We start from the raw sequence: 14348 nt of genomic DNA on the forward strand, positions 1-14348 counted from the left end.
TGCAAATACTATGTTTAATGGGCATTTAGTAGGCAAGGTATAGAAGGGTGAGGTCTTAAAGTAACAATAACATCCAAATTAAATACTTTTCATTCAGTATTAGGCTTGGGCGGTCCTTATTTCCAAGCCTCTATTTCTCACAAGTAGACTCAAAGCTCTACTTAAGAACAAAAATATGTCTTTACGTACCTTTTTCTTCCTCATCATCCTGGGGTGAAAGGGTCACACTGGTTTGTCTCCCAAGATACAGCATGAAGCCAGTTGTAGATGCAGTTCTACCCCTCTCGGATTGTTTCTGCAGTGACACCACTTCATACATTGTGTCAACACTACTGCCATGGTTTCTGCCTTCTGACTGCAACGGAGAAATAACAAGCTATTTGAGCACAGCAGTTTTCTTCTGAGGCTATGAAAATGGTCAGCCACTGAAACTGTACAATAATCATGATTATTTGGCATACTACATAGCTCTGAGTTTATTAAATACCCAGTGTAACCTGCCAACATTCTATGCATAGATCGATAAACAGAATTCATCAGATCACAATAACGAGATCACTAAACCAGGGTATGATGATCTTTCAGTGGCACTGTGTTGTTCATAATTTGGTTGCTGTCTTCCAGCTGAATTTTCTAATCAGTGTTTTAGAAATGGCTCCCAGGTAACCCATGCTTGCCAGGTCCAGTCATGGACACTCACTGCCAGGGGTGGGAAAGGGAGTCAGACTGAAAAACTGGAGCAGGTTAGTGGGAGACATTTGTGTTCCAGTTACTTCATACAAGGCCAAGGCTCAACTTCTCACACCCTTCACTGAAAGAGTCAAAGACTTGGAGTTCAATCTCCCCATGTGTACAAACAAATGTCACTGAAACAGGCCTTTTGGCTCAACTCAAAAATGCCAACCAAGTTTCCTAACTGAGCTAGCCCTATTTGTCTGCATCTCTTTAAACCTTTCTTATCTACGTACAGCACCTGTCCAAGTAATTTTTTTAAATGTTGGAATTCTATCCACCTTTATCACTTCCATATATCCACCACAGTCACGTGAAAAACTCGCCTCTCAGGTCCACTTTAAATTTTTCCTAATAGGTTTTGCACACTAAACTTTTGACCTAAGTTTTATGTACCCCTACCCTGGAAAAAAGACTAATCATCTACCTTATCTATACCCTTCATGATTTTATAAAACTCTTTAAGGTCACATCACAACCTCCAATGCTCCATGGAAAGTCCACCTCCTACATTCCAGTATCATCCATGCACTGAAAATTAATGAGTGTGGGGTGATTCAGAGTGGAAACAAGGGCTCCAAAATCACAAAAAGAATTACAAAGAAATGCTTGCATATTGTGAAATATGTTGAAATATGTTGTTTTCCAGCATCAGTATAGTGCCATACATCAAAATACTTGAGCAACAATGAGAAATATAAATAAAAAGTAAGTACTGTGGTGCAAAAAGAGAGCAAAAAGCAGTGAGACCATTTAGAACGGTTCATGGACCATTTAGAAATCCGATGGTGGAGGGAAGAAGCTGTTCCTCAAAAGCTGAGTGTGTCTTCAGGCTCCTGCACTTCCTCAGCAATGATACCACAAGACCATAAGACATAGGAGCAGAATTAGGCCATTCAGCCCATCAAGTCAGCTCTGCCATTCTATCATGGCTGATCCTAAATCCCACTCAACCCCATACACCTAGCTTCTCACCATATCCTTGAAATCCCTGACCGATCAGGAAACAATCAACCTCCACTTTAAATATACCCACGGACTTAGCCTCCACTGCAGTCTGTGACAGAGCATTCCACAGAATCACTACTCTCTGGCTAAAAAAAATTCCTCCTTACCTCTGTTCTAAAAGATTCAATTTTGAGGCTGTGCCCTCTCATTCTGGAATACCCCCACCACAGGAAACATCTACTCCATATCCACACTATCTGGTCCTTCCAACATTCAGTGAGATGAGATCCCCGCACATTCTTCTAAACTCCAGTGAGTACAGGCCCAAATCTGCCAAACCCTCCTCATGTGTTAACCCCTTCATTCCTGGAATCATCCCTTGAACCTCCTCTGGACTCCCTCCAATGACAACACATCCTTTCTTGAGAAATGGGGCCCAAAACTGTTGACAATACTTCAAGTGAGACCTGACTAGTGTCTTGTAAAGACTCAACATTATTTCCTTGCTTTTATATTCTATTCCGCTTGAAATAAATGCCAACATTGCATTAGCCTTCAGACTCAACCTGTAAATTCTGGAAGTCTTGCACAAGGACTCCTAAGTCCCTCTGCACCTCTGATGTTTGAGCCTTATCCCCATTTAGTTAATAGTCAAGTCTGCACTATTGTTCCTTTTACCAAAATGCGTTATCATACATTTCCCAACATTGTACTTCATCTCAAAGGAGTGTATGGGGCATCAGGGAGGGGTAAAACCTCTGGTGGGGGAACATGTCACGTCCTTCTCAGGGCGGTTTGTCCACCTTTGGTCCCCACCTGGAACTCAGCTCTCACCTGTGGTTCCCTGTAGCTGTTTGCATGCAGCGACAGCAGCCACACCCCAGGCAATGGCTTCGACATGCCGGCTAAACCAGATGAGGGTAGCCGATGGGTTTCAAACACTCGGTGAGATAGGGAGTTGCCTATCCCAGCATGTGAAGACAGACTCCGGCGGATTGAGCAGACGAGACCAACGGAAGGTCCAACGGTCAAGAAGGCGGTCTCTGCAAGCGTTGTGGAACGTGTAGAGCAGGACAAGACACAGAAGATGTCCTGGTCATCCACTGCACCTAGTCCCATCTCCAGCCGTCTCAACTCTTGTCTTGCCACTGGACCCAGATGGGAATTGGGAAGAGAGAGTGAGGCTGATGCTGCGCAACTCTCCCTCACTTAAATCCAAATCAAGCGCTAGTCTCAACACCAAAATAGCCGGATGGTGGCGCAGTGACATCAGTGCCGGACTCCGGGAGCGAAGGTTCCCGAGTTTGAATCTAGTTGAGCCGCTCCCAGGCACTGTTTCCATCCGTGCCAGGTTGAGTGTCGAGCTAGCAACTCGACCTCGTAAAAAGTACTAATGGTGTCGAGGTCTTCATCGATAACGATGGACAAGCCTTATTCCATCTCAAACAAGAGAATACCTGCAGATACTGGAAATCCGAGTAACACACACAAAATACTGGAGGAGCTCAGTGGGCCAGGCAGCATCTAGGAAAAGAGTACAGTTGACATTTCGGGCCGAAGCCTTCAGCAGGACCGGAGAAAAAAAGATGAAGTGTAGATTTAAAAGCTGGGGGAGGGGAAAGAGGAGCACAAGGTGATAGGTGAAACCTGAAGGGGAAGGGATGAAGTTAAGAGCTGGGAAGTAAATTGTTGAAAGAGACAGAAGACCATGGAAGAAAGAAAAGGGGGGAGGAGCATCAGAGGAAGGTGATGGGCGGGCAAGAGGATAAAGTGAGAAAGGGAAAAGAGGATGGGAAGTGGTGAGGGGGGGGGGTTGGGGGGACATTACTGGAAGTTCAAGAAATTAATGTTCATGCCATCAGGTTGGAGGCTACCCAAATGGAATACAAGGTGTTGCTCACCAAACCCAAGTGTGGCTTCATCACGACAGTGATGAGATGCGGTTGAGAGCAGAGTTGATGATGGAGGAAGGGAAGCCCCTTTCTTTGAAAAAGGAGAACATCTCCTTCGTTCTAGAATGAGAAGCTTCATCCTGAGAGCAGATGTGGCAAAGGTGGAGGAATTGAGAGAAGGGGATGCCATTTTTACAAGTAACAGGATGGGAAGAAGTATAGTCCAGGTAGCTGTTAGAGTCCTTGGGATTATAATAGACATGTCTCCAGAGATAGAGACAGGGAGATTGAGAAAGGCTGGGTCGGAAAAGGACCAGGCAAATTTGAGGGTAGGGTGGAAGTTGGAGGCAAAGTGGATGAAGTAAGCAGCACCAATGCAGTCATCGATGTAGTGTAGGAAAAGTGCAGGACAGTCACCAGTATAGGTTTGGAACATGTCTGTTCCACATAGCAGGCATAGCTGGGACCCATGCGAGTGCTCATGGATACACCTTTTGTTTGAAGGAAACAGGAGGAGCCAAAGGAGAAATTACTGAGAGCGAGGACAAGTTCCGCCAGGCGGAGGACTTTTTTTCTCTATTCCCGCCAAAGGATTTCGGCCCCAAACGTCAACTGTATTCCATCTACCACTTTTTTGCCCATTCTTTCAATTTGTCTAAGTTCTGCTGTAATCACATTGCTTCCTCAACACTATCTACCCCTCCACTTATCTCCATATCATCTGCAAATGTTGCCACAAAGCCATCAATTCCATTATCGAAATCACTGACAATGTGAAAAGTAACAGTCCCAATACTAACCCCTGAGGAACACCACTATTCACTGGCAGCCAACCAGAAAAGACCCCTTTTATTCCCTGTAAAGCCATAAGATTTTAACTTGTTAAGCAGCTTCATGTGTGGCACCTTATCATAAGCCTTCTGAAACTCCAAGTAAGTGACATCCACTGCCTCTCCTTTGTCCATCCTGCCTGTTACTTCCTTGAAGAACCCTAACACATTTGTCAGGCTAGATTTCCCTTTACAGAAACTATGCTGACTTTGACTTATTTTATCATTAGTCTCCAAGTACCCTGAAACCCATCCTTCATAATAGACTCCAAAACTTTCTCACCCACTCGGGTTAGGCTAACTGGCTTATAATTTCCTTTCTTTTACCTTCTTTCCTTGTTAAAGAGTGGAGTGACATTTGCTATCTTCCAGCCCTTCAAGACCATGCCAGAATCAAGTGAATCTTGAAAAATCATGACACTGCATCCGTAATCTCCTCAGCAACCTTTCTCAGGACGCTGGGATGTAGTTCATCTGGTCCAGGTGATTTATCCACCTTAAAACCTTTGAGTTTGCCTAGCACTTTTTCCTTTGTAATAGCAATTGCGCTCACTTCTGCTTCCTGATACTCACAAACCTCTGGTACACTGCTAGTGTACTCCACAGAGAAGACAGATGCAAAGTACCCATTAAGTTCATCTGCCATTTATTTGTCTCCCATTACTACCTCAACAGCATCATTTTCAAGTGGTCCAATATCAATTCTCACTTCCCTTTTACTCTTCATACAACTGAAAAAACTTTTGGTATCCTGCTTTATATTATTGGCTAGTTTGCCCTCACATTTCATCTTTTCCCTTCAAGGATGGCATGCCCTAGGTGGTGGGGTCCTTAATGATAGATGCTATCTTTTTGAGGCATTGCATTTTGAGAATGCCCTCAATACTGGAAAGATTAGGGCTCATGATGGAGCTGGCTGAGTTTACAACCCTCAGCAGCTTTTTCTGATCCTGTGCCCCTCCATACCAAAAGGTGATGCAACCAGTAGAAATGCTCTTCACTGTACATCTATAGAAATTTGCTAGAGTTCTACACCCCCAGTCTTAGAGTAGTTTGAGCAGTATCTCTGCTTTCCCCAGATTCAGGCTCTGCTTCACTCTGTTTCCCTGCATGTGGTCTCTCTTTCTCTCACAAACACCTTCAAGCCCTGTATAAAAGCCAAGTGCACAACAGATTATAGCTTTCAGTAGGCACAAAGAGCATTCTGAACAAGAGACTTAAAAATCCCTAAGAGTATACTTTTGACTCTCAAGTTGTGTACCCCAGCATGTAATACAAAGTTTACAAAATGGAAATTCAAAAACATACACTACATATAGCATGTCAGCATTTAGAGAATCATGGTCTGATCAGGGACAGTCAGCATGGCTTTGTGAAGGGCAGATCGTGTCTAACGAGCCTGATAAGAGTTCTTTGAGGAGGTGACCAGGCATATAGATGAGGGTAGTGCAGTAGATGTGATGGATGTGATCTACATGGATTTTAGTAAGGCATTTGACAAGGTTCCACACAGTAGGCTTATTCAGAAAGTCAGAAGGCATAGGATCCAGGGAAGTTTGGCCAGGTGGATTCAGAATTGGCTTGCCTGCAGAAAGCAGAGGGTCGTGGTGGAGGGAGTACATTCGGATTGGAGGGTAGTGACTAGTGGTGTCCCACAGGGATCGGTTCTGGGACCTCCATTTCTTGTGATTTTTATTAACGACCTGGATGTGGGGGTAGAAGGATGGGTTGGCAAGTTTGCAGACGACACAAAGGTTGGTGGTGTTGTGAATAGTGTAGAGGATTGTCGAAGATTACAGAGAGACATTGATAGGATGCAGAAGTGGGCTGAGAAGTGGCAGATGGAGTTGATCCCGGAGAAGTGTGAGGTGGAACACTTTGGAAGGACAAACTCCGAGGCAGAGTACAAAGTAAATGGCAGGATACTTGGTAGTGTGGAGGAGCAGAGGGATCTGGGGATATATGTCCACAGATCCCTGAAAATTGCCTCACAGGCAGATAGGGTAGTGAAGAAAGCTTATGAAGTGTTAGCTTTCATAAGTCGAAGGATAGAGTTTAAGAGTCGCGGAATAATGATGCAGCTCTATAAAACTCTGATTAGGCCACACTTGGAGTACTGTGTCCATTTCTCGTCGCCTCACTATAGGAAGGATGTGGAAGCATTGGAAAGGGTACAAAGGAGATTTACCAGGATGCTGCCTGGTTTAGAAAGTATGCATTATGATCAGAAATTAAGGGAGCTAGGGCTTTACCCTCTGGGGAGGAGGAGGATGAGAGGAGACATGATAGAGGTATACAAGATATTAAGAGGAATAGGTAGAGTGGATAGCCAGCGCCTCTTCCCCAGGGCACCACTGCTCAATACAAGAAGACATGGCTTTAAGGTAAGGGGTGGGAAGTTCAAGGGGGATATTAGAGAAAGGTTTTTTTTACTCAGAGAGTGGTTGGTGCATGGAATGCACTGCCTGAGTCACTGGTGGAGGCAGGTACACTAGTGAAATTTAGGACACTACTAGACAGGTATATGGAGGAATTTAAGGTGGGGGGTTATATGGGAGGCAGGGTTTAAAGGTTGGCACAACATTGTGGGCCAAAGGGCCTGTACTGTGCTATACTATACTATGTCTATATCTATATAATTGGCAGTGCAGAGCTATACTTGTATGCATTTAGGTAATACAAAATAGAAAATCCTAACATCAACACAAAACCCAAACATGCACGAATGCCTACAGAAAACATAGACATTTACACAGCATAAGCAAGATTAGTAAGCAGAGAAAATGGAAAAGCAACAGATTCCAACATAGGCAAGTCGAGGGACAACATCAAAAGGGTCTCACTGGAAAAAAGAGAAACTAAAAAGGACAGAGTACAAGACATATACTTACACAACAGAAGGCAAGACTTGGAACTTACTGATACAAGTGATAAACTGTTATAACAGAGGGTGAAGTTTAGTAACTTGAATGGCAATTTATTTGCCAGCTCCCTGGAGTTTGCTGCACAGACTGCCACAGGAGGCAAGTAATCAGCTCGGATGGGACTTTTCTGTAATAGACGCAAGAACCCACCAGACCTGGATCACACTGCCCTCTTCAGTTCAATAAATTTACAGCTTGTTTTCCAAGGTTGTGTTAAAGGACTTTACAACCACGGGGAAACCTGCAGACACTGGAAATTCAAGCAACACACACAAAATGCTGGTGGAACGCAGCAGACCAGACAGCATCCACAGGAAGAAGCACAGTCGATGTTTCGGGCCGAGACCCTTCGTCAGGACTAACTGAAAGAAGAGAGTAAGAGATTTGAAAGTGGGAAGGGGAGGGGGAGATCCAAAATGATAGGAGAAGACAGGAGGGGTAGGGATAGAGCTAAGAGCTGGAAAATTGATTGGCAAAAGGGATACAAGGCTGGAGAAGGGAGGAGATGATGGGACGGGAGGCCTAGGGAAAAAGAAAGGGGGAAACTGTTCCTGGATCGTTGAGTTCATGCCTTCAGGCTTCTGTACCTCCTTCCCGATGGTAGCAAAGAGGAGAGGGCATATCCTGCATGATGGGGGTCCTTAATAATGGACACCATCTTTCTGATCCACCGCTCCTTGAAGATGTCTTGGAGAATATGGAAGCTAGTACAGGTCCACAATCCCTTATCCAAAATCCTTGGGGCTAGTTGCATTTCGGAATTCAGAATTTTTCGGATTTCAGAATCCCTCCTTATTGGTTCCAGGACTCCCCATGGATACCAAAAAACACGTATGCTCAAGTCCCTTATTTAACCTGTCTAAGTGCATTGGACTTTAGGACCAGCGGAGCTCCAGACCTATGCACATCCTCCCGTATACTTTAAATCATCTCTAGATTACTTATAATACCTAATACAATGTAAATGCTATGTAAGTGGTTGTTATACTGTATTGTTTAGGGAATAACGACAAGAGAAAAACATTCAATAAAACATAAAAATATACAGCTTCAAACGAATTGAATCAAACACATGGTAAATGACTTGTTGGAATAAATATAGAACGTCACTGTCACTACAAAACTTCAGTAACTTGTTTGTTTCTTTAAATCATATACAGTGGTAGTTCCGACACCATATTCTTCAGTGAGACGCCGCACAGACACACCATGATCAAGCTTCTGCAATAACTCCACTTTCTGCGTTAACAATAATGATAGATGCTTCCTTCTCTTTTTCTCATTGTTACCCATAGGGGTATCTGCAGCTCTTTTTGACATCTTCACAGTGAAATTAAACACAAAGTCAACAGTGAACACAAAATATCAGCGAACAGCAAATGCAGTACGAGCACTGAGCCACAACTGACACCTGGCAGCCTCTGCTAGTGCTGCCACGTCACACCTGAGTGACATCAGCTGTTGGCGAAAGAAACTTCGGTTTTCGGAACTTTTTGGATTTCAGAATTTTGGATAAGGGATTCCGAACCTGTACCCAAAATAGAGCTTTACAGCTTTCTGTAGCTTCTTTCGGTCCTATGCAGTAGCTCTCCCTCCCCCCCACCCCCCATACTAGACTGTGATGCAGCCTGTCAGAATGCTCTCTACAGTACATCTATAATAGCTGTACTGAAGTGTTTTAGGTGACAAGCCAAATCTCTTCAAACTCCTAATGAAGTATAGATGCTGTCTTGCCTTCTTTATAGCTGCATCGATATGTTGAGATCAGATGAGATTCTCAGAGATCTTGACACCCAGGAACTTGAAATTGCTAACTCTCTCCACTTCTGATCCCTCTATAAGGATTGGTTCATGTTCCCCTGTCTTCCTCTTCCTAAGGTCTACAATCAGCTCTTTCATCTTAATGACACTGAGTATAAAGTTTTGCCGTGACACCACTCAACTAGCTGGTATAACTTGCTCCTGTACGCTCTCTCATCTCTGTCTGAGATTCTACCAACAATGGTTGTATCATCAGCAAATTTATAGATGGTATTTGAGCTATAGCTAGCCAAAGAGTCACGGGTATAGAGGGAGTTGAGCAGTGGACTAAGCACACACCCTGAGATGTGCCAGTGTCGATCATCAGCAAGGAGGAGATATTATCAGAAATTCTCACAGATTGTGGGCTTCCGGTTAGGAAGTCAAGGATCCAATTACAGAGGGAAGTACAGAGACCCACTATCAATCAGGACTTTGGGAACTATGCTGTTAAACACTGACCTATAGCCAACAAACAGCATCCTGACATAGGTGTTTGTATTATCCAAGTGATCTAAGGCCATGTGAAGAGCCATTGAGAATGGGTCTGTCATAGACTTATTGTGGAAATAGGCAAATTACAGTAAGTCCAGATCCTTGATGAGGCAGGAGTTGATTCTAGCCATGACCAATTTCTCAAAGTAATTCATCATTGTAGATTTGCAAGGATGCGATTTCCTGATGGTGGTTGATGGAGTAACAGCATTCTGCCGTTGCTCCAACTTTAATTATCTTACTATTTCCAACCTGTCTTGAACCTTCTTTTTTAAGTGTGATATTCTTTCATTATGGCTGGAAGAAGTGCCAGGGGTACTAAAAAAGATAACCTTCCTGCTTCTTTTGACTCTATTATGGATTTGCTGCAAATCCATACACAAGAAGCCTCTGAGAAGTTTCAACAATTCAGCACTGAATTTTAACAAATAGATGCTAAACTGGATTCTATTCAACAACCTCTTAATGAACATGATAAACGTATTCAAAATAATGAAGAAATGTTGTCGGTTTTGGAAACGGAAGTGGATGAATTGCAGAAGCTTTGTGAAAAGCAATCGAAGTTCAACGAAAAGTTAAGACAGAAGATTATCAACCTAGAAAATAGAAGTAGAAAGAACAACCTACGGGTCGAAGAATTAATCAAAGGTAATCGTCCTATGGAGTTTTTTTACAAACTTTTTGCGAGAATTATTTCCGGAGATCTTGACGTCTGTGCCTATGATCGATTGAGTTCACAGATCTCTGCGTTCAGACCTCCTAATAATCAGAGACCAAGATCAGTAATAATCTGTTTTCAGGAATTTAAAACAAAGGAACTCTTAATTCATGAATCTCGTCGAAGAGATTGACTATAATGGTCGCAAGATTAGAATTGTCGAAGATTATTCGCCTGAGGTTATGCAGGAACACATTAAGTTCAAAGAAGTTATGTTTGAATTTTTTAATAAGGGTTTCAAGCCTTCCCTTCACTACCCAGCCCGACTCAGAATCACACTTAAAAACGGTTCTTTCGAATGGTTCAGCTCATCTGTTGAAGCTCAAAAGTTTTTACAATCCAAAGGCTAGCTGTTTAGTTTCTCCTTACATGAAGACATAAGATTAAACTTTTAATTCGCAAATCCCGTTGAAGGGGCATGATTGGTTATATGGTGGAATATTAAGATCCTCGAAGATTATTTGCTTGAGGTTATGCAGAAATATGATAAGTTTAAACAAGCTCTGTTGGAATTTTTTTTTAATACAGGTTATAACCCGTCCCTTGGCTACCCAGTTTGACTGAGAATCTTATTAAGATGGATCCTTCAAATGGTTTTGTTTGAATGTTGAAGCAGAAAGATTTTTTAAATTTGAAGGCTAACTGCTTAGTCTGTTTTTCCATGAAGATATAAGATTAATGTTTAATGTCTTTCTGTATGAATAATTGTATCTTTTACTTTTGGTAAACCTTTGTAACTAATTTCCTTTCGTATTTTTTAATACCGTATTTTTGATCTACGACAATTGAATTTGTTTGGATATTGTTTAGTCTAGGTTGGAATATAAATAACCTTGAAAGTAATTGGAGCGATCACCAGGTTTTTTTTGGGGGGGGGGGTTGTTGTCCATAGTTCTTAGATGCCCACTTTCTATTAGTCGGTTTTCTTTCTTTGGGAGGTGGACGGGGGTGTTTTTTTTCCCCCAGAAGCTGTTTTTGAATTTTTAGCCAACTTGTTGCTTGGTTACCATTTCTTAAGGTTTATGGCTTAGTTTTTAACTTACATTTTAACCCTTCCTTTAAATAATATTAAAAATGGACCAAACTATTAATTTACTTAGTTTTAATATGAAAGGGTTAAATCACCCTGTTAAACGTAATAAGATTTTTGCTTATATTAAGAAATTTTAAGGTCTCTATTATTTTTTTAACAGGAAACGCACATATGCAAATGTGATCATCTACGTTTTTTTAGCTGTTGGAACGGACTTTGTTTTTACTCCCTCAATAGCTAGAACTTCCTTCCTCAAATTTGGAGACCAAAACTGTACACAATACTCCAGGTGTGGTCTCACCAGGGCCCTGTACAACTGCAGAAGGACCTCTTTGCTCCTATACGCAACTCCCCTTGTTATGAAGGCCAACATGCCATTAGCTTTCTTCACTGCCTGCTGTACCTGCATGCTTACTTTCAGTGACTGATGAACAAGGACACCTAGATCTCGTTGTACTTCCCCTTTTCCTAACTTGACACCATTCAGATAGTAATCTGCCTTCCTGTTCTTGCCACCAAAGTAGATAACCTCACATTTATCCACATTAAACTGCATCTGCCATGCATCTGCCCACTCACTCAACCTGTCCAAGTCACCCTGCATTCTCACAACATCCTCCTCACATTTCACACTGCCACCTAGCTTTGTCATCTGCAAATTTGCTAATGTTACTTTTAATCCCTTCATTTAATTGCAAAAGAAGTAAATCTCTCTTATTCTGATGAAAGATCACCATATTGAAATGTTTCATCTGTTGCTTTTTTCACAGATATTTTCAGTGTTGCTGACTATGCAATTTTTGTTTTATTTCCTTAGTTCTAGTACTGGCAGTGATTTCTTTTGTATTAAGATGAAACTTTGACTGACAAAAGTTGATGAACTTACTAGAATTCATTTAAGGATACTCAAGGTAATAAAAAAGAGGGCAAAACGAAAATTGTACCTATCCAGTTAACTTAAACAAGGGAAAATGACACAGAATGTTCCTCACAATCTTTCCTCCTGAGTCCACAATCAGTGGAAAAATGAGATTAAGACATCTGGAGCCTGTATTGTCTGCTCTGCAGTATTAACAGGTTTTCCAAAATACTTCTGAGCTGCATCCGTTATCCAGTTATCAGGAATATTGGAATTGGAGATGGCAATTCAAATGATTTCTATTTTAACTCCATTTTGCTTCCATGTCCATTCATACTATTGCATAAAAAAAACTAATATTTCAGTTGTAAACAGACTCTCATCACTCCATCCCCCATTACTCTAGAGCAGGGGTTTCCAATCTTTTTATGCCATAGACCCCTACTATTAATCAAGGGGTATGTGGATCCCAGGTTGTGAATGCTCACTCTAGAGAAAGTTTTCAGAAAATTCAAAATGTCCATTTTCTTCAGTGTGAAGGAGTGCATCTTGGCATTAATCCTGAACATCTTAGTTCCAAATTGAACTCTTCCACAAGAGGAAACAGTTTCTCTCCATTTACTACCTTAAACATCCATTTAGATCATCTATATTCAGGGACAAATAACTTCAGCTTGTACAATCCATCTCCATTACATAAACCTACATGTTGAAGTTAAAACTAAATATGATCTTCTGTTAACATATCCAATTGAAACTCAACTTCTTAAAGATACAACTCAATTTTACATTCACGGAGATAAACCAGGCAAAGTATTGGCCAACCAATTAAAAACTTCTGTAGTTAAATGACAAATTAAAGAAATTTGCAAAACTAATGGTGGTAGGACAACTAATTACTCTGAAATAAATGATACCTTTAGAGAATTCTATTCTAAACTTTATAGTTCTGATTCCCCTGAAGATAATACTGCAATGAATAATTTTCTAGATCAATTAAATATCAGTGCACTTTCTGCAGATAACTGCAAACAGATGGATCAACCCATTTCTTATGAGGAAATCACCGAGGTTATACATTCATTACACTCAGGGAAGGCTCCAGGTTCAGATGGATTTTCTGGAGAATTTTATAAGGCTTTTTCTTCATTAATTATACCGCAGCTACAGTTAGTCTTTTTGGATTCTTTCAATTTGGGTAGTTTGCCTCAATCTTTTTATGAAGCTTCTATTTTGCTTATCCTAAAAAAGAACGAGGATCCAACTGAATGCTCTTCATATAGGCCAATTTCATTACTCAATGTTGATACTAAAATTCTCTCTACAGTTCTGGCTCGTAGGATTGAAAATATTTTACCTTCTATTATTTCTGATGATCAGACTGGATTTATTAAAAACCAATTTTCACATTTTAATATACGGTGTGTATTAAATGTTATTTACTCTCCTTCTCAGGAGATATCGGAATGTTTGATATCCTTAGATGCTGAGAAGGCCTTCAATCGGGTTGAATGGAATTATTTATTTAAAACCGAAGAAAAATTTAATTTTGGACCAGATTTTATTCAATGGATTAAATTACTTTATTTATCTCCTTCTGCTCAGGTTCTTACTAATTTTCAAAATTCCAAACCATTTAAACTTCACTGTGGAACTAGACAAGGTTGTCCGTTGAGTCCTTTGTTTTTTGATCTAGCTTTAAACCCCTTGCCATTGCTTTTTGAGAATCTAATGATATCTGTGGTATTTTAAGGAGAGTGTGACGACAAACCAAGTTATCAGAAGATTGGTGCTGATGAGAGAGATAAGGGAGACAATGGAGAAACATTCAAAATGCTAGTAAGAGAGAAAAGAGAGATTAACGAGAAAGAAACACGTTTCAGAATATTGACAGACCGGTTGCTTTGAACCTGAACTGTTTGAAGTTTGATGCTCAGGCGATACCCCAGCAGGGGGAGAAAAAGAACAGGTTCGCTAAAGCACACACACCACGAGATCATGAGATAATGAGACCCTGGAAGAGCGGTATGCCCCCACAAGTTGGTGTGAGTTGGAGGTCGGGTTCGAGGGAACCGACCATAGACTGACAGGGTGAAAAGGGACGATCGGCGGGAACC

General features: G+C 41.4%; 1 protein-coding gene across 6 annotated transcripts in view; it reads right to left on the reverse strand.

The window, feature by feature from the left end:
* Nucleotides 1-14348, reverse strand: part of LOC140206146 (rab GTPase-activating protein 1-like) — a 568372-nt gene that overhangs the window by 419338 nt on the left and 134686 nt on the right. For all 6 annotated transcript variants that reach the window (XM_072274372.1, XM_072274373.1, XM_072274374.1 and 3 more), the window contains one exon: nucleotides 190-355. In XM_072274372.1, the coding sequence (XP_072130473.1) occupies nucleotides 190-355 (166 nt within the window). The remainder of the gene's footprint in view (nucleotides 1-189; nucleotides 356-14348) is intronic.

The sequence above is a fragment of the Mobula birostris genome, chromosome 12 (genome assembly GCF_030028105.1).
Source record: "Mobula birostris isolate sMobBir1 chromosome 12, sMobBir1.hap1, whole genome shotgun sequence".
Lineage (NCBI taxonomy): Eukaryota > Metazoa > Chordata > Chondrichthyes > Myliobatiformes > Myliobatidae > Mobula > Mobula birostris.